Source organism: Hippoglossus stenolepis, chromosome 8 (genome assembly GCF_022539355.2).
Source record: "Hippoglossus stenolepis isolate QCI-W04-F060 chromosome 8, HSTE1.2, whole genome shotgun sequence".
Lineage (NCBI taxonomy): Eukaryota > Metazoa > Chordata > Actinopteri > Pleuronectiformes > Pleuronectidae > Hippoglossus > Hippoglossus stenolepis.
Genome location: NC_061490.1, coordinates 5181495 through 5201069, shown reverse-complemented (window position 1 = coordinate 5201069; position 19575 = coordinate 5181495). Strand labels below are relative to the sequence as shown.

The 19575-nt window shown below is 40.4% G+C and overlaps 3 protein-coding genes across 4 annotated transcripts; 2 read left to right on the top strand and 1 right to left on the bottom strand.

The window, feature by feature from the left end:
* Positions 1-1144: 1144 nt before the first annotated feature.
* zgc:101716 (uncharacterized protein LOC492784 homolog) lies at positions 1145-6227 on the top strand. Of its 2 annotated transcripts, XM_035163917.2 has the most exons (9): positions 1145-1212; positions 1295-1405; positions 2313-2414; positions 3139-3282; positions 4065-4115; positions 4208-4349; positions 4497-4632; positions 4949-5081; positions 5217-6227. In XM_035163917.2, the coding sequence occupies exons 2-9, from the start codon at positions 1301-1303 to the stop codon at positions 5391-5393; spliced, it is 990 nt and encodes a 329-aa protein (XP_035019808.1). In that variant the 5' UTR covers positions 1145-1212; positions 1295-1300; the 3' UTR covers positions 5394-6227. The 2 variants fall into 2 exon arrangements, with proteins under 2 accessions (XP_035019808.1, XP_035019807.1); XM_035163916.2 differs by having other exon boundaries at positions 1165-1405.
* A 117-nt stretch (positions 6228-6344) lies between these two features.
* LOC118113678 lies at positions 6345-12112 on the bottom strand. The gene is made up of 4 exons (XM_047340829.1): positions 12062-12112; positions 8888-9091; positions 8054-8248; positions 6345-7439 (listed from the first exon to the last, which is right to left on the bottom strand). Exons 1-4 carry the CDS (start codon positions 12110-12112, stop codon positions 7152-7154), a joined length of 738 nt encoding a protein of 245 aa, XP_047196785.1. The 3' UTR covers positions 6345-7151.
* On the top strand, positions 12094-18799 carry derl1 (derlin 1). Its single transcript, XM_035163918.2, has 8 exons — positions 12094-12437; positions 14623-14734; positions 14824-14888; positions 15567-15593; positions 16141-16236; positions 16378-16430; positions 17154-17264; positions 17666-18799. The coding sequence occupies exons 1-8, from the start codon at positions 12285-12287 to the stop codon at positions 17808-17810; spliced, it is 762 nt and encodes a 253-aa protein (XP_035019809.1). The 5' UTR covers positions 12094-12284; the 3' UTR covers positions 17811-18799.
* The last annotated feature ends 776 nt before the right edge of the window (positions 18800-19575 follow it).

Genomic DNA, 19575 nt, shown 5'->3' with positions numbered 1-19575 from the left:
CAGTGATGCAGTGTCTGTTTTTTTTGTTTTTTTTTGTAAGGGGAACAGATTTGCATTGAATTAATTTTGAAGAAGTCAGTATGTGAGGATATCCCGCACATCAAGATAATATTGCATATGTTTGATCATCAACAGGCTTAATACGCAGAATCTTTTATTTCTCTTAGATGTATAGTAAATTTTTGTGCAACTTAACAGAAATTCAAAGCTCTTACACAAAATCAGATGTTAGACAGAGCTGAAAAATGAGACGAGTGGATGGAATAATGAAAACCGCACAAAACAAATTAGTTGTTTATGAAGAGAACTTGAAGTATGTACTAGAGGATGAGTATTCTGTGTTTAGTGTAGTATTACCAAGCAATAATCAGATGCTGCCAATAACTTTCATTTGACTGAAATAAATTTAAAAAAGCAGAATTCTAATATAATCGTCAGCTCATGCTTTCATTTGGACGTGTGGCAGTGAGGGATCTCTCCTCTGACATGAAGTGATGGGTTCAGGCCAAGTGAGTTCTTCTCTCACCCGGGGTTTAAACCTGGATTACAACGAAACAGAGCATTTTGATCACAGCCTTTGTGTACTTTCTGTGTTGAGTCATGTATGCAGTAAGGAAAAAAGTAACACAAGAAACATATACTGCAACTTATGGTAAAAATGGAGAGGGGTGATTATAAATGAAAGTGACAAACATTAATTCAGCGTGAAATTTTAAAATGTCATGAAGTGATTCAAGAACATTAAGGATTTGTGTTTTTTATTCTCTCTTTACTATACTTGGCATTTTAACTGGCTATGAGTTGATTTTTTTTAAACTCATAAATTCTGAAATATTTGAGATGTGTACAGTAATTACAAAAATGAAATACTATTCATGTTAAATTGATTTCCTCTGACTACATTTGTTTTTCTATACATATGCTGATATAAAAAAACTTCTACATGAAACACGTGTATGAAGGTTCTGTTACGGTTCATGTGTGTGTGTATGATGGGTTGGGGGCACAGTGGAGACAGAACGTTTTTGCAGTCTTTGTTTTTGGGGATGTCAGTGTCCAGTTAAATGAAAGTTAAGGAGATATTTATATGTGATGTTTTCTCTGTTGCTGATTGAGCTGCATATTTTCATGTCGGAACCTTCCGCCCGGAACTATTGTCAGTGGACATTGTATCAGTCGTACAGTTTACAGTGAGAGACAGTGTACCCACGAGTGTGTAAACTTCACTTTTATCCTCTGAAGTTCGCGTACTGGTCATAGACTGTTTAATTAAAGGCACTGGTGTGTTCTTCAGGTCCGTATGGAGATATTGGGGAGTACGTTTGACGACTCTGTGTTTTCTGAGGCGAGAGACCGAGTGTGTGTGTCTCTGTCTTCATACAACGCTAAACTGTGTGAACCAGAGGTGAGTGAGTCCGACTATAACCAACCAAACCAGGCAGGTTAACGCTAGTTAGTCCTGAAGCCAGGACTCTGAGGACTGTCAGGAAGGTTCAATGACGAGTGGACAATGTAACGAGGTGTAAATAAACTGTGATGTTAGCCTGTCGACATTAGCCTTCCAATCATTGCTAGCAAACATTAGACTGCTTACGTACCTGCTGTCACTAACCTGTTAACGTTAGCCTGTCAAAATTAGCCTGCTAATTATTGCTTGCTAACATTAGACTGCTGAAGTACCTGCTGTCATTAGCCTGCCAACATTAGCTTGCTAATCATTGCTAGCTAACATTAGACTGCTGAAGTACCTGCTATCATTAGCCTGACAACGTTAGCCACCGCTACATCCATAAGGCGACTTCACATCAGAATCATTCTTTGAATATTTGTAAATGTTTCGTAAGGAACGATGTGATTACTTTATGACAAACTTATAAATAATCAAATGTAACAAACGTCATGTATCACTTTTTGTTTGATTGAATCCTGGTGTTCTGTATAATTTGTACCAAATACATTATATATTAAGCAGTTTTCCCTAAATGAGCAAAGATACTGTCAGGGTGTAAAATCAAGACAACATGTAAGCTAGCTGTTAAACATTAAAGCTGAATAAACTGGATCAAAGTGTATTTCTCCATGTTGCTCTGTATGTATGTGTGATCATGTTAACTTATTCCTAGTGTGTCTTATTTGTTGAGTAAGTATTGTGTTTGTTCTTTGGTTCAGTGACACTTTTTCATGTTGCATGTGTGGCTTAGTTTCTTGTACAATGTGTAAAAGTCAAGAACATTCTCCACCAGTCAATGATAAGCGGCCCCTAATTACTCAAGTGTTTTTATGTTATTCTCCTTTGTCTCGCTCCTCTGCAGTGGTTTTGTGAGAGCGCTGCTCTCGATACAGACGATGCCCTGGAGAAACAGAAAGTTTACAAGTTCAGAGGTGACTTGGCCGTGAGACAGGGGAACCATCAGGTTAGTATTTTGTCAATCGATCATCTCGAACCTCAGACCACTGCACTTCTCCTGTATCACACAGACTTTCTGAAACGTTAGTGGCCAGAGTATCTGAGGATTTGAGTTTATTCTCCTTCAACGTTCTGAGTTTATTTACTGCAAAGCTGTTGTCATGAACCAGTATTGGAGCATTTATGTGATGCTGCTCTTTCTGACAACTACGTACTTACAATTTTTAAATGTAAATCAATAGGATGTCAGTGGTACAGCTTCGGTTGTGTATCCTAAAGAGCACTGAAGGTTTTCATCACTTTTTAATTTAAGTTTCCTTATTTCCTACCATGTTTCAGTGTAAATATCTATTGTAGTCAGCAGGTTAGTTTTCCTTCAAGCACAGAAATGTATCTGAAGACCTAAAATAAGATCAAACCAGATTAAGTTGTTGGAATAGTAAAAATTGTTGTAAACTGCTATATTTTTACAAAACACTGCTATGTAACCATGATGTGTGATTATACACACACACGCGCAACGATCAGATATTAAATTCATTTATTTTTCTGTGATTTCACAGTAACGGTACCAACAAAAGCAGCTTGAAGCAAATATAACATTGACTGGACTCATAGTCGCTGCCACATGATAACCTTTTCTCTTGATATCGTTCAGACAAGTTTTCCATTGTCCACTTTGATGTGTAGTGTGTTGTTGTGTTTCTGTTCTCATGGTGTGGTGGGTATAGAAAGCCGTGGAAGCATACAGCGGCTGCCTAGAGTGGCTCGCTGACAACAACTTGACCATCAGAAGAGATGTCCTGGAGGGAATGGCCCGATGCTGCACCAAACTGGGACAGAGAGACAGGGCTCTGCACTTGGCTGACTTACTGGTAAGTCCCCTGTGAGATTTTCTTGTAAGTGTTTTCCATGTAGCACAGTGTCACGTACAGGGGTCTGTAACCTGCTGTCTTTGTCAAAAAACGCCTTATCTTGCAGTGTTAAAGAAAAGCAATGTAATCAGCCACCTGATCTGTATGTGCCCCAAAATGTAATGGGTTCTTCCCTGATCCATACCACATCCTTCCACCCAGTTTCGTAGAAATCTGTTCTGTAGTTTTCACTCAATCCTGCTGAATATCAAACGAAAAAACATAGGCGGAGGTACTTATGCATTTAAGACAAATCCTACCCAAAATTCCTAGTTATGAAAAAAACAGCAGCCAGTTACTTTTCATGTTAATCATTTGTTTTTTATCGTCAATATCGTGCAAGTAAACTCATCAAATCTCAAAGCTTCCTTAACACAGCCTTTATTTCTCATTGACTTTGGCTTTATGAGCCAATAAAGTTTGTGCTTTTATGTGTCTCAGGAAGCTCCAACATTAGTCTGCCTTCAAACAGCTGGAACATCTTTAATAATTCAATGTACCACATCTGCTTATTGTCGGCCCTCTGGTTTAAACTGTCCACCAGTGTAGCTCAGTGTTGCAGCCTTTGTCTTTAGAGGTGGTTTGTTCATGCAGCATGTAAAATTATAACAACTCTAATACATCTAAAGTTGATCAGATGTTCTCTGAAGGAGCCAGGTGCATTTCAGTGTTTAATAAAATATCATAAGAAATGGGTCAAAAAGTTTGTAGTTGGTAGTCATTTTTACAACTTCTCTCTCCAGAAGAAAGAAGCCTCCAACACCAGTCACCTGACCAGCCTCCTGCTGCTGAAGGTCCGCATCAGTCAGAACACACACACAAACACACACACATCTGTAAATGTAATAACAAAGTTATGTAATAGACATAATATCTTTTATTACAGGTCAGCATCTATCAGCATTTTGGAGCCATCGGATCACAGATGTCATGTCTCCAGCAGCTGTGCAGCCTGCTGCCCTTTAACCCCTGGTACTGGTTCAACCTGGGTCAGATGTGTCTGCAGCTGCTGGAGAACAGACCCACAAGTAGGTTTGACTTCATTTCCAGTCTCATTTAACACCCATATCATTTCTTAAGTCAGTCATGCAGTAGTTATATTTTTTGCTATATATGAATAAACAATCTTGTTCTGTTGTCTAAAAAATATGTGTAATGTTATTTACCTTCCCTAGGTTTATGTTCCTCTAAGAGGTGTGAATCAGCAGAGGAGCAGAAAGATGGAGAGACGGAGGAGATACAGGAGGAGGCAGCAGAGATGGATGAGGACAGACTCCAGCTCAAAGCTTGCACTTGTTTTGTCAGGACAAGGTACACTGTTTACTGTTTACACACTGTACGCCACATACACACAAAATATCAACCATTGTACAATAGAAATAGGTACAAATACCACTAGAAACATATTGTAATAGTTGAAAATCATCATGTTTTGTGTAATCCAATAAAACATTTATTTATTTACAAGGAATTCTGGAATTGAGGGTATTTCTTCAACTTTTGATCAGTTGTCACTTACACTCATGAAAACGGAGGACCCGAAATCTGTCCAACGTTCTCAGGGCGGATGATTATACCAGGTCTGAAGAGGGCCTTAATGTCTCCCTGCTTGTTTTGTCTCCCTCAGACTCTTGTTGAGAATCCTTCAGCAGCAGCAGTCCTCCTTTGTGTTGCAGCGCAGTGAACGTGTCCTACAGACGACAGATGAGGCTCTGCAGCAGCTAAATCCTAAAGAATCAACACTGCAGACTCTCACTGAGGTGAGTACGCAATACTGACACACATCGTGTCAAGACCTGATATTTATGAAGTTTATGTCAGTCTAGTTGAAGGGTCACTGACTTAAAGTCAGCAGACAGTTTTACACAATTCAGTGTCTCTCTTTGATTTCCCAGGTGATGTCAGAGGACCTGATCCCAGACAAGATGAGGGAGGACTACCAGGATGGAGAGAGTCTGGCCAGTGTGTGTGTGCAGAGCTTCAGAGAGCGCTGGTGGAACAAAATCTTACTGACTGGTGTGTTAGAGACTGACGAAAGTCTGAGTCAGACAGAGACGGACACAGGCTCCTGATGTTGAATGTTTACAGAAGGGACTGAGGACCACACTGAAGACGGCTCAGCCACTGATAGATCCCATCAAAGAGCATCAGACACAGACTGAATGAACTGAAAGTCAGATCCTGGGCCTCATGGCTTTATGTCTGTAAGTCACTACTACAGCTCAAATGTTTACTTTTATTCATTTATAATGTATATAAAGACGGACACATCTCCACTTCCAGATTCGAACGCTGCCTTCTTGTGCATTTGGAGCCAGAGTCTGCGCAGTAGTGATCAGCTGATGGAGCTAGCTCTGTAGCCAGGTCCCATTGATAAACACGCTCGACCAATCACGTGTCAGTTTCACCACATTTATGACATCAAATCAGTAAATAAAATCAAACTCTCTGGAAACATGTACATGTAACCTAAAAATACAGAAACTACCTTTGAGAAAAATGTATTTGATGTTTTAATTAAATATTAATTTAGCTCCATAACCCATCTGCTAACATGGTGGAGGGGGGATTTATAACTTGTACTGTAGCCAGCCAGCAGGTGGCGATCAAGACAAGTCATGTCATCATCTTTATCTACAGTCTATTATTCAAATGGAATAGTAATGTATCAGTGCACAGGGAGATTGTCCAGAACCAAACAACCCAGATGTACTTGAATGTTTTCCATCCTCTTCGTACTGTGTGAAATGTAATGACAGTGATTGTGTTCAGCATTGAAGTAAGAAACAATGTCAGACATTTTAATCGGTTGAATGTTTAAATCGCTCATCAAACATTAAAATTGTTGATGTTGTATATTTTGTTATTGTTTTTGCAGCTGAACTATTAAAACTATTTTCACAATAGTTGGAGACTATGACATTTACATGGCTGACCAAAGTCCTGACACACACTTTCATGTTACATGTCTCATCTAAGGACTTGACTTGACTGGAGTTCGTCCCATTCAGGTTTTGTGACAACACTAAGCTGCCTGAGCACCTGACACACTAACTGAAAACCCATTTGAGGAGAGCAGAGGAGTCAAACACAAACACTTTGAATATTCTACTAAATCTCCTTCTACAGCCAAATACTAGATTGTTCTGCGTAATCCACACATCACACCTCTCCATCAGGAATCCCACAGACTCCAGTGCCTGACTTTGTCACATTTATCACTGTGCCTCTTTAGATCACATCACATGCAGCCCAGAATGACAACACTGATATTAGTCCAAATCCAGTCATGTAAAAACATTGAGACACTCAAAGGACCCAGCTGACAGCAAAGGTGTCAGTTTTATCAAATCCAGAGAGCACAGAACTAGTGATTAACTGTCTATACACAGCAGACACATTTACACAAACACACAAAACCTCCACCGCTGTACCCAGAACCCTTCAGGTGACTGCAGTGTGTATCTGTGGAAAGGTCAAAGTGCACCATGATCAGTGTCTCCACACAGCATGATGGAGGAACGCCTGGAGAAGAATCTAAACCTGATCCAGAGTCAGTGAAAGACTCTCGGTCAGAGCCACGTCTCATACAATCAGTATCAGCGTACCGGTCTTACTATCACCACCACAGCTGGAAGCAATGCCAAGGTTCAAGAGTCAAACACTCCACATGCTACAGACCCCACACACAGACAGCAAAGAACCGTCTGTTATCAGTCAACTGGAGGACTTTTCTTTCTTCTCTTCCTTTCTGTCAAACAACACAATGGAACCACTCACCTAACCTCAATCTGAAGGTGGAACTGATAATCATAGACTACTGTCTCCTCCTACATCACTGCAAAAACAGGCAAAGACAGGCCCTCAGTTCCCTTTGACTCATTCAAGAGGACACACCTCTGGACTCCAAACCACGTCTCCTTTCTCCGAGCCTGGAGCCTGGAGCCTCTGTGGGTGGGTGCACCAAAGTAGACATCAATAGCCATGGGAACTCGGCTCCAGACGCACCGGGCTCTTCTCCCATGCAGGTACAGGAGCCAAGATGAATCTACAGCCCCACACTGCCCACAGGGTGGTGGCTCGAGCTCCACTGCCAGACTCAGCTCCTTTGACACCACCTACGGGACGGGACATGAGACGTTGGGACAGCCAGGCTGGAGGCCAGCTCCTTCAAACATGAATACTTCACTGAGAAGAAGCAAGAGCTTTACTGAGAGACTCACAGCAGCATGCAAAGGAGCAGGACTAAATCCAACATGACCAAGAGCTGACAGAAATATACAGACTGTGGAGTTATTAAACACACACACACGATACAGTTTAACTTTTAACTAAACTGTATCAGGATCAATAATTGTAGAACAACAAAACAAAAATCGGGCATTAAAGTAGTGTCTGAATAGACATGCAAAAATATTCTATCTATCTATCTATCTATCTATCTATCTATCCTTTTATCTATCTATCTATCCTTCTATCTATCTATCCTTTTATCTATCTATCTATCCTTCTATCTATCTATCTATCTATCTATCTATCTATCTATCTATCTATCTATCTATCAAATGGTCAGATTTTATGTTTCTCACTGAGCATCAGTCATTTTTATACTTAAAAACTCTTCTTCAGGATCGCAAGTGGCAGAAAAGAACATTCACTATTTCAAAGTGACAGCCAAGCCAACACAGTATGTAAACTGATGTGTTGACAAACATTCTCTTGTTGTTCTCACCTTCCTTCCTGCCACATCTCCCGTGGTGTCAGCCAGTCTCTGCTCCTCTGCCAGTGTTTGCCTGTGAAGCTGTGCCAGCCGCTCGCTCTCCCTCTCCTGCTCAGCGTCGACCTGCTGCAGGCGCTCTGCCACGTCGCCCTGCCAGTCTGACTCCAGGCCCAGCTGGCACGCCTCCGCCAGGGTTTCCTCCAGGGTCTGCGTGCAAAGAGACAGTTAATGGATACAAGAGGAGGAGATCACAGATACCTGGGCCAAAATCCAGAGTCTGGATGATTGTGAGGCTTTGATCGTTTCTTGTAAAGCCTGATGTACGAGCGCACCAAGATCAAGTATGTTTCAAATTTATTACACTGGGTCCATATTGGAATGTGTCAATGATCTGCATGTTTGACTCTGTGTGATGCAGAAGCTCTGTGAGGCTCTTCTCCTCTGTCTGCCTTCTTCATCTCCTCCTCCTCCTCCTCCTCCTCCTCCTCCTCCTCCTCCACGTCATGTCCCATGAGGGAAAATGCTCATGAAAAATAAAAGATGTTAATAGAACACAACATGGTAATAGTTTCAGCCAAATCACCACAATAATCTGGTGTCAATTACATTAATGTAACAGCTGCAATTGGTCAAAACCTAAAAAAGCTTACTGGCTGACCTGTTACTGCTGTTACACAAGTTCATTTACTCTATATCCAGCAAGGAAGCAGTGATAACTTATTACATTTTATGGTATTACATTTGAAAATAGCTTTCTAGATTAATAAGAAGCATTATTGAGAAACAAAAGCAAATACAAGCCAAGAAAAAGAAGGTTGTGGGGGTTAAATACGAAGAATTTGTCACCTGTTCACCTGGTCTCCAATGACGGGTGGTTGGAGAAAATCCTGGTGAGCCAGAACGTTCTCTGATGTTCAGGAAGTTCAGAGACTCGAACCAGTGCCGGCACCAGTTCACTGCAAAACATATTATTATTTTCAAATTCCAACGTTGCAAACCTCTGCAGAGAAAATCATGACTGTAAAATATAATCCAACTGATTAACAAACACTTAAAACACTAAATGATGTTGGGATCTTTCTGCAGAGTCAATCATCTGTCTCTGCTGATGTCAATGACAGATGTTGCCATGGTAATGGGTGTGAAAGGTCAAATGGAGGAGGCAGTGAGCAGCTCGGGCAGCACACAGAGGAGGAACAGCTCACACTGAAGAGGAGAAGGACACCCACACTGAGCAGGAACTCAACTCAAAGCTCAGTGAATCGCGGTCGCTCTCTAGTGGTTTACACTGAAAAAAGTGGCAGGAATGCTGCAGCAGCTTCTCTCATGATCAAACTCTCTGTGACTCAACTCCAACTCTGCAGCATTTTTCAACCACAAGGGGCAAGACAATTTCTCCAATGATCAAAACTGTAACTGCTACAGCACAACTACGGTTAACTGATTACTTAAGCCATGCAATCATGAGACACAACAAATCTCAATAAGAGTTGAGATTTGATTTACTTTTATTTTCCTCGTCTTGAAAGTGCACTGTATATGTTTCAGATTTAATAATGATTCTATCAATCTTCACAATCTAGATTGGACTGAACACAATAAGAAAGTCTGAGCGATGCAAAAAAAACCCACAATTTTTTAATTAGCCAGAATCTAGTTCGCCAAAAAGGGCGATTCCGTGTCAAATCATCAGACTTTAGGGCAAAACCATCACAGATCTTAATGAAAGAAGATGTGTGTTCGTAACATTGGTCCCATGAGAAAACAATATACATAAGTAGAAAGAACAATAGGTTATTGGGCACGTGCAGTACTAAGGTGCCAAAATTGCCTGTGTTTAGGATCTCAATAAAGGGAGATATATGTGTTATTGTAGGTCACAATGAAATCCTTACATGATATGTCCTTGTGAGCTGTTTTTTGCTGTTTGTTACACTATGTACTGTTCTGCAGCTGCTGTAGCACTTTGGTCCAAGAAACATTTCCCCATGGGAACAATAAAGTATTTGATTTGCTTTGAAATGGTTCTCAGGTCGATTTAAAGCTATTTTCCAGCTCCATGTTCATCTCAACAGTATCCTCGATATAAAAATAAATTCATTATGGGTGATAATAACAGTTAAAATTGAATTGCAAAATAAAGCCAAACCTCAAAATTTGTCAGATCTTATAATACCATGAGGACCTTTGAGTCTTTGCTGGTCATTAGTGATCAGAGCATGGTCAGGCACATGCAACAGTATTTTAGATTTACTCTTACAAGCACAACGAAATAAAAAACAAGATTCACATATTCTCTAAGATGATAACAAAATGAGTTGTGGTGTAAAGAAGATATTAAATTAGGAACAAACTACTGAATCTGAACCGCTGGGACAGTTGTAATAAAGAATCAGATCCTTTTTTTTTTTCTTGTGTCGTTGAATTTGTTGAATGATTACTTCACATCTCTTTATTCGAAAGGCAGGTTTCATGAAAGTGGATGATAACTTATGATATAATTGTATTAACATTCACTCCTTTCTGTCTGATGGATGCAGCTGTAATTCAAACCCTCCTCCTCAGGTGGCTGCAGCAGGAAGCCGTGGTTCTGTCGTGTCAGCCACGCCCCTTTCTGCTGCTGGCTTCCTCTGGATGGTCAAGTGCGATCTGGTGCAAATTTCACAGGAAGTGCTGGTATAGCGCAAAACACTGGCAACTGATGCTGGTGTTAGATACTGAAAACACATCCGGTTCTGGCCTTTTCCTTTCAAAATAAGAGCGTTATATGAACCAGTCTCAAAGCCCAGAACTTGGCAAAAATTATGGAAGAAGACAGTGGTTGTGAGCATTTATAGCAGAGATAATGAGAATAATAAGATAATTTTCTCTCTCTGAGTGACACAGACAAACTGATGCATGCTTTTATTCCGAGGCTTGAACAATGTCTGGTCCACCCAAACATCTGGGCCGCAGCACACTGAGGTCACGTCACTGCTGAACTCATGTCCTCACATTGGCAGCCTGTCTGTTCCTGTGCTGATTTTAAGATGCTGTCACTGGATTTTAAAGCACTTCATGGTCTTGCACCAGCAGACATGTGACACATGCTCAGTGTATGAACCAGGACGGCTCCTCAGGTGCTCTGTTATGAGTCTGTTGCTTTTTCCAAAGTGCAAAACTAAAACTTTTGGTGAGGAAGCTTTTAGCTTTTATGCTTGAAGCCCCGAAACACTCTACCTGAGGACCTGAGTGTGTCGACATCTTTAAACAAAATCTTAAAACTCTTTGGCCTGGCTTCAAATTTCTATTCAAATCTATCTCTGTTAATATATTGTGTTTTTATCCCATTTTATGGATTTATATTAATTCAATTTATTGTACTTTGTACAAAATATTTTTTGTTATATCAGCTTTTAAAATCTTTTTTATGGTCTCTCATTGTCGGCATTTTTATTTGTTCTGTCTTATTCTTGGCTCATCAGTCAATTGTGAAACACTTTGAGCTGCACTAACCTGTATGAAAGGTGCTGTACAAATAAAGTTGGTTTGATTGGTTGATTGATTGATTGAATTCCAACTGTCAACTTAATACTAATAAGCCTGATTATCATCCTGTGAGTTATAACAAACAAAGTAAAGAGAAAAACATACATTTAAATATTCTCTAGATACACTACTCTTCTGTGCGGTTTGCTGATGGAACGTGACTTCTCTGTGAGTAACTTTTGATTATCTTATTAACAGAGATGTTTTGAAAATGTCTAACCCTAACCCTTATTTTTTTCGGTAATATTTTTGAAATGTAAACTAATGATGTCACTGTCCTATCATTAAAATAAAAATTATAAATAATTATCTTTTATTAATGTTATAAATATACTCTGGGGATCAATTTCTATTGACAAATATTATTTACGCTGTAGACTATGAGTTTTATATATTGTATAGCTTGTTCCATTCCCCTCTGCTTTCTGGGTTTTTTCTGTTTTGCATCGATCGGCCCTTGTTGTGTTGAAGCAGTATTATTTTTTGTTTTACTTTGAAAAGCTGCGGCGGATACGTGTGCCTGTCCTCCAGTAGCTTCACCATGTGTACAACTAGCTTGCCTGTGATTAGCCACGTCATGTAAAGTTAGCTGTGGAGCGGTAGTGGTATATCTGGCAGCCTGGCTCGTAGTTTGATTTGGGGGAGGACACTGGTTCATTCACGGAGAGGGGGCGCTTGTTTCGGGGTTAGAGGTCGGCAGTAACCCGTTGGGAAGATGTCTGACATCGGGGACTGGTTCAAAAGCATCCCGTTCATCACCAGGTCCTGGTTCGCTGCTTCCATCGCTGTCCCCCTCATCGGGAAGCTGGGGCTGGTGGACTTCAGACACCTGGTGCTGGTGCCGGAGTACGTCTTCAGCAAGTTCCATGTACGTTGTTGTTGTTCTGGTCTCTGCTGTGTTGGTCTGTCGGCGTGAACTCGCTGCTTGTTGTGTGCTGGGTGAGCTAGCTTAGTTAGCAGGTGGCTAACAGGGCTCAGTGAGCAGGCCCCGAGGTGTGTGACAGCCAATCACAGGCTGAGACGTAGGAGGTAAGCACTTCCGGTTGCTGTCAAAATGCTACTTAATTTAGCAACAGCGAGATGAAAGTGTAAATATAACACGGTGGTTGATCCACCAGAGAACCGAGCAGACATGTTGTAACTCACACGAGCAGCTTTAATAAAACAAGTTGCTCACAGACTCGGTATGAAACGACCTCACCCTCCATTACTCACTGAGAGGTTTAACAACGTTAGCTCAGCAGGACGTGAATATGTTTCCTGAAAAACTCAAAATGAACCCTGCAGCCTGGTTATTTGCAGTAGTGAAGAGTAACCAAGTACTGAACACATTGAAGTATGTGTACTTTATTTGAGTACTTGTATTTTATTAAACTATCCATTAGGCTATAAAGAAGTTTGTTAGCTTCACCCCCACGTAACATAAATGTGCATTAACAGTAATCTGTGTATATGTATGTGATGATATCTTTGATTCTTGAGCTACATTGATCAGTTGATATAACATTTTTATTTCAAATGTTGTTTAAGACTTGTGAGGTTAAAACATGTTAGCAGACAGGATTGAAATATGTTTCCTGAAAAACCCAAATTCGATACCACGGCAAAATAACTAAACAATAAACTTCATCACACAGTCTTTTAATGAAAGTATTTGAACATACAAAAAACAACAGTGGCTATGTAGCCTTCAAGTAATAGATAAAAAGAAACATAAAGCAGACCAGTGGCATGTGTGAAAATTATGATATTTCAGTTATCAGGTACAGCTCAATGACTAAGAAAACAGCAGAGGCTGCACAGCAATGTACCACACACACACACACACACACAAAATAAATGATCCGATGCCTATTGTTCATGAATGTTTAGAGTCATCAATGATTTATTCGACTCAGTTGAAGAAACATTTCATAACATAGTTATGTGGACAAATCTCAGCAGGTCCAAAATCAGCTTTGCCAAATAATGCAATCCCAGGTCACTTTTCAGATGCCTTGTGGTCAAACACTTTTCCCAACTAATATTTTGGGTTTTGACTCATAATTGATAATTTCATACATCAAACACTCATCTAGTCTGAGAAAAGATGGGATGCAAATCCCAGCAATCAATCAAGTACACAACTGCCAAAAATGATTTCTAGAGATCGATAAACAGAATTGGTTCTTTTAGACGTTTGACCCGACTGTATAAAGGTCAGGTCTATGATGCTGAAATAGCTGGACATGCATTACATGGCAGCTGTTCTGCAGATCAAGTCACACATTCAGCTCTTCAACACTAAATAACACTTAAATCAACATGTGATAGGAAAAAATGTGTTTTAGCTCAGGCTTTATATGATTGAGTTAGGCAGTTTGGGATTTTTCCACATTTTAAAGCCAACTAATTCTGACTTATATATATATATATATATATATATATACACACACAGAGACAAACAACCATTCACACTCACATTCACATCTATTCGGTCAGTCACAGAGAGAAACTCCACACAGAAAGATCCCAGCCAACGACAGTGCTGAACACTGCACCTCTGTGCCCCCCCCATTTAAAAACACAGAAAATCATTAAATGTGCAGACAGTACATTTGGCATTTTTGCTTCATTAAATAACTAAAACAATTAATCACGCACCAAAATTGATTCAGATGATTTTTTTTTTCTACTAATTAATCCACGAAAAAATCTCATAATTTTCTTGTACTATCGTTTATTGCTACACATACCACTTCAGTTAAGTTGTAACTTTTTTATAAAATTTCCCTTGAGAAACCCTGATTTATCACAGAAGATGGTTCATCCTTTCATCACCTCTTGAATGCTGCACTGATCCGACTTCTGTCACCATCAAACAAACCCTTTGAATCCTGTTGTGCTGTAACTCTGCAGAGGAACGCCAGCTGTCAGTTACCACTGTTTGAGAGCTCCAACGTTTTCCTTTGGAATCCAACAGAGACACGAGGCTGGATCTGCACACATGCACACAGCCATGTTGATATCTTACTACATTTCTGTCAGATGAACGTCTCTTTTGTTTGTTTCAGCTCTGGAGGCCAGTGACAGCCACTCTGTATTTCCCTGTTACCCCTAACACCGGCTTCCTGTACATGGTCAACCTATATTTCCTCTACCACTACTCCACTCGGCTAGAGACGGGTGAGACTGCTTATGGTTTTTTAAAACACACACAGTCACATTAAATGCTCTTCCCGTCACGCTGATCTTTTCTTGGTGTGGTTTTGCAGGAGGATTTGATGGCAGACCTGCAGACTATATCTTCATGCTCCTCTTCAACTGGATCTGTATTGTTGTATCCTTCTGAGTGGCATCGCTGAATACCAGAAACCTTCAGTTTCAATGACGAATAATCTACCTACAGTAAATTATTCCTTCAACAACTAAGGTTAAATGCCTGTTAGCCTGTTTCCCCTCTACCACACTCTGCTGCTTTCTTTCCCCTCTGCATCTCTCGTTCGTCTGTCTTTTCTGTACCTCTCCCTCCCCCCCCTCCCTCCCTCCCTCCCTGCAGCACTGTGCCATGTCAGGGAGGCTCTGTGCCAGTGGCCCAGTGTCAGTCTACCCCTGCAGAGCAGAGAAACCTAATCTAGGTCACATGCAGCACCAGCAGTGCAGCCTGGCCCACATCTCAACACTGTTTTGTCAGGAGTTCAGCTCTGGCACTCTGGACATTTCTTGACCTGAGGCAAACCTCAGCTTTCCCACAAGTTTGGTTTTTCTCACCTCAGGCTAATTGTGGACATGGGTGAAAAAAGGAGTGTGTGAGGTGTGGGAGGGTTAGATGGGGTCTAATTTGCCACGGTCAGATGCCTTGCTCACGGGGCGAAGAGGCAGAAGAAGTGGTAGGTGAGAGTCAGCTTGTGTTGTGGATTTAAACTGGCAACCTTCCAGTCACCAGCTGCTGTAATCTTAAGGCTCCAGCTGTGATTGTACTCAGCCACAAAGTTGCCGTCCTTGACTGTGTGTGTAGATAACCGGGATGCTGATGAACATGCGGGTGAGACTCCTCTTGTTTTCTCTGTATTTTTATCAAAACATGAAATCATGGCCACTGTACTATATATATAATACATATATATATATTATATATATATATATATCTCAAAATAAATAAACGTAGGCTCTTAAAATGTCACTTGGCTTCACTAAACATAACTGATATATTGAGCTAACTCCAGCTATAATAAGAACGAGACTTTAGACTATAAATGCTCTCAGTAGGGCACAAACCTCCGCCAAAGACCAACAGTCTCCTTAAATTCAATCAAGCTGCACCAACTTGCACACACTCATGGATATCAGTTCCAAAAATGTGCATGATTTTTTTTCTTAGAATTTAGACGATCACACACTACTGAAAAGTTCCCTATATTATTTTATATTCAATTTCTGCAAATAGATGTTTTTCATTTGTTTTCATTGTGACACTGTTGTGCTTTTGGCCTCTGTACTTCAGTACAGTAACAATAGGTTGAGGCTAAATGTATTTATAGTTTATACACAGCTGTGTTTCTGATTCTTCCCTTTGGCTGCTTGTGTTTCAGCTACTGATGATCCCACTGATCATGTCCGTGTTGTACGTCTGGGCTCAGTTCAATAAAGACACCATCGTCACCTTCTGGTTCGGAACACGCTTCAAGGTACGTCATGTACATCACAAATGGTACTTTTTGTATCTTGTCTTATTAAAGGTAGGTAAGGTCATATATGATGTGAATTTGAAGGGTTTTTATTATTCAACATGCAGATAATTCTAATGATATGCTTTATATCTGTCTCAGGCACATTATCTACCGTGGGTCATCTTGGCCTTTAACTTCATCATTGGAGGCTCGTAAGTAATTCTTTTTGATAAGTAGGATCAAAGTCACATTTGAATGGTTTCATTTTGAACACACTGTAGTATAAGGGCTCTTTCTCACCTAACTTGTTTGGTCCGGACCTTCAGACTGTTCAGTTTAGTCCGAACCAAAATAACGAATGCGAAAGGTTCCTCAGACCACGGTCCAGCCCAACGGACCCAATTTGAGTCTAAACAGAGACTAAAAAGAGTTGGCCAAAAGAGTTGGCATATTTTCGGACTTTTGGACCAGTAGGAAATTGAGACAGCACGAAACAAGAATAGAAGAAGAAAAAGAAGTGAAAGCAGCTCGGAGGATTTCTTGCAGTCTTTGCGTCTGACGATATCATTTTTAAAAGATGAGGACGTTCATTTGACACATTCAAACGTGTCGAGTACTGCGCCTAGTAGTGATATAATGATGATATTGCAGTGGCAATAAAAATGACGAAATGAACTAGTTCATTAATTTTCTCCTACTACTACCTGCTGAATTGACAACACGCCGACGTCTGTCTACAAACCAATCGATCAAAACACCCTAAATGAGAATTTGGGGTCTTGAATTAATGAGGAATGATTTTTTTCTTCTGCTTTAGTAGAAAATAACCTGAAAATGAGCCTTTTATATGTTTTAAGTATTATAACTGTATGTGTACATTTGACACCAGCAGTGTAACTGAGAAAAATCTGCACAACTTTCCTGTTACTCCACAGTTTTGTGAATGAACTGACTGGGAACCTGGTGGGTCACCTCTACTTCTTCCTCATGTTCAAATACCCCATGGACCTGGGTGGACGCTCCTTCCTCTCCACACCAGAGTTCTTGTGAGTTCGTTTTTTTTTTTTTCATCCTGTGCTTTATTTTGAAGTTTTAGCCTCCTGTACTTTTAGTTTTAACAATCGACTCTCCGATTGACTCATTCGGACTTGTGTGGCCTGTCAAGAATAGTCAGTTGGAAATGGAAGCTGATATCAATCCAGCTGGTAACACTTTCAGATTTTGGCCAGTTGTCACAAAATTAACAAAAAGAAATGTATGTAGACTGAAACTGGACTGGTTTGTGGAGCCGTACAACAGTAATTCCAATCTTCTCATAAAATGTTTTTTTTTAACTTGTGAAAAATCCCTTAATTTCAACTGTTCTAATGTCAAATGTTTTGTTATTTTATTGTTTGAAAATCACATTTTCATCTCATCCCTGTGCACATCCCTCTCCTCCTTCCAGGTATCGCTTTTTCCCCAACAGAAGGGGAGGGGTGTCGGGCTTTGGAGCCCCTCCCACCAGGAGACCAGTTGCCCAGGAGCCGGCGGCAGGAGGTCGGGGAGGACGTTACAACTGGGGCCAAGGCTTCCGCCTGGGGGACGACTGAGAGGAGGCCAGAGGAGATGGCTACACCCTCCTCCTCCTTAGCTTCCAACAACAAACAGCCGTGCAGCTGATGATTGAGGTTAAAATGTTTGCTTCTTCACATTCTTCTCTGTTTGAGGGAATGAACAAAAATCTTTGTTAATAAATTCAACTTCATGATTAGTCTTAAAGGATATGACGAGATGAAATTTGAAGAAGCATGCATTTTAACTGAAAGAGCAGCACGTAGCAGGACTCGGACTCTGGCTGTAGGCTCAGTTCACCATGAAAGCCAATAATACACTACTGCGGTCGAGTCCAAGTGAAGCAGATAGAAGAGAACATGAATAAATAGTTTGTTTTTGTAATTTGATGATTCTTGATCTCCCCTCCCCTTTTTCTTCTGCCTTTCTTTATTTCATCCCTCCTTCACCTCTTCTCCACACACTGCCACTGCACTGTCGAGATGAGATGCTGCAGCTGCACACCAGCACGCTGCTGATTTTGATTCATGTGTTCCTGTCCTCCGTCTCTCTCTGTGTTGCCATATCAGATTACAGTGTAATTACCAACGCACAGGGGCCGCGCTCTCTGTCGTCCCGTCACAGAACATAAAGCTACAGAGAAGAGCAGTTTCCAGGTCTGAATGTACATGGGTGTAAAATGTTTGTTGAATCCCCTGTGGCACAGACCTGATCTTTCTTCTGTCTTAAGATGTCATGATCTGAACCAAAATGAGGTGAAAATGGGATTTGCTTCTTTTTTGTAAATATAACAGTTGTTCATTGAAAGGGAGATTGAGTCTGAGTGTATGAATCTTATTTTTCCCTTTTCCAGCTCTGGGGTAAAACTTCTCTCCAGAATCAGGAGGGGGGGGTTCAGCTGATCATGTGCCTGTGTGGTGAAACTGGGGCTGATACTAAAGTTTATTTTCATGATCAACTAATTATTTTTGTGATTCTTGTTCTATGAATTTCAGAAAATACAGTGAAAAAGTTTTTGGTCTGACAACAGTCTCAAAGATATTCCTTTTATTGTGACATCCAAAAAGTTCAGAAGTGTTTCCAGTTCATTAACACTCGTTATTTTTTCTGCTAATGCAGAGATGTAAAGGTAATGATTTCACCCCTGTCTTGTTTGTTGATTGGTTTCTGAGCAAGATTACGCAAAAAAACTACTCAACGGATTACAAGGAAACTTGGAAGAATGCATAATGGGTCGGAGAAGAAACATTACAATTTTGGTGCCAATTCATAAATTTTTTTTATCACTAGCTTCCACATTGCAAGATTTGTTTTTTTTTTTTGGACACCTTCAGTTTTCCCACAGAATAATTTATGGATCTTGATGAAAAGTATCAGGCACATTTAGGGAAGTCATGTGTATCGGTGTGTAATTTGGTGCAGCTTGCTTGACTTTAAGGGAACTGTTGGGCCTTGACAAAGTTTGGCGCTCTTCAGTGCTATTCTAGTGAAATATGACTTTGTAATTGCATTTCAAAAGCAGATAAAAATAACTGATAACTGGACGCTGTGTTGCTCGGGCTTAAAGTTATTGTAGGTTTGCATATACAACACTAACTTCTTTAACCAGTGGGTCTATGGCAGGAAGTTTTTTTTGTGTATCGGTTCCAATGACTGTCCAGTGTGTAACACAAACACGTTTCCCATGGTCGACCTAAAGTCCTGGACAAGTGGAAAGATGGAGTAACTGCAGCTGCTTAAGTGTGTTTAATAAAAAATGGGCTCAAACAAATGCATCACTTCAAAGATGTCCGAACACCCTGT

Coding starts and splice junctions, on each gene's coding strand:
- LOC118113678 (XM_047340829.1), bottom strand. CDS start 12,112: ATGGTGAAGCTACTGGAGGACAGGCACACGTATCCGCCGCAGCTTTTC. Junction 8,249..8,887: donor ATTGGAGACCAGGTGAACAG/GTGACAAATTCT, acceptor CTTTGCACGCAG/ACCCTGGAGGAAACCCTGGC. Junction 7,440..8,053: donor GAGATGTGGCAGGAAGGAAG/GTGAGAACAACA, acceptor CCCGTCCCGTAG/GTGGTGTCAAAGGAGCTGAG.
- zgc:101716 (XM_035163917.2), top strand. CDS start 1,301: ATGGAGATATTGGGGAGTACGTTTGACGACTCTGTGTTTTCTGAGGCG. Junction 2,415..3,138: donor TGAGACAGGGGAACCATCAG/GTTAGTATTTTG, acceptor TGGTGGGTATAG/AAAGCCGTGGAAGCATACAG. Junction 4,350..4,496: donor GCTGGAGAACAGACCCACAA/GTAGGTTTGACT, acceptor TACCTTCCCTAG/GTTTATGTTCCTCTAAGAGG.
- derl1 (XM_035163918.2), top strand. CDS start 12,285: ATGTCTGACATCGGGGACTGGTTCAAAAGCATCCCGTTCATCACCAGG. Junction 14,889..15,566: donor TCAACTGGATCTGTATTGTT/GTATCCTTCTGA, acceptor CTGTGTGTGTAG/ATAACCGGGATGCTGATGAA. Junction 16,237..16,377: donor GGTTCGGAACACGCTTCAAG/GTACGTCATGTA, acceptor TATCTGTCTCAG/GCACATTATCTACCGTGGGT.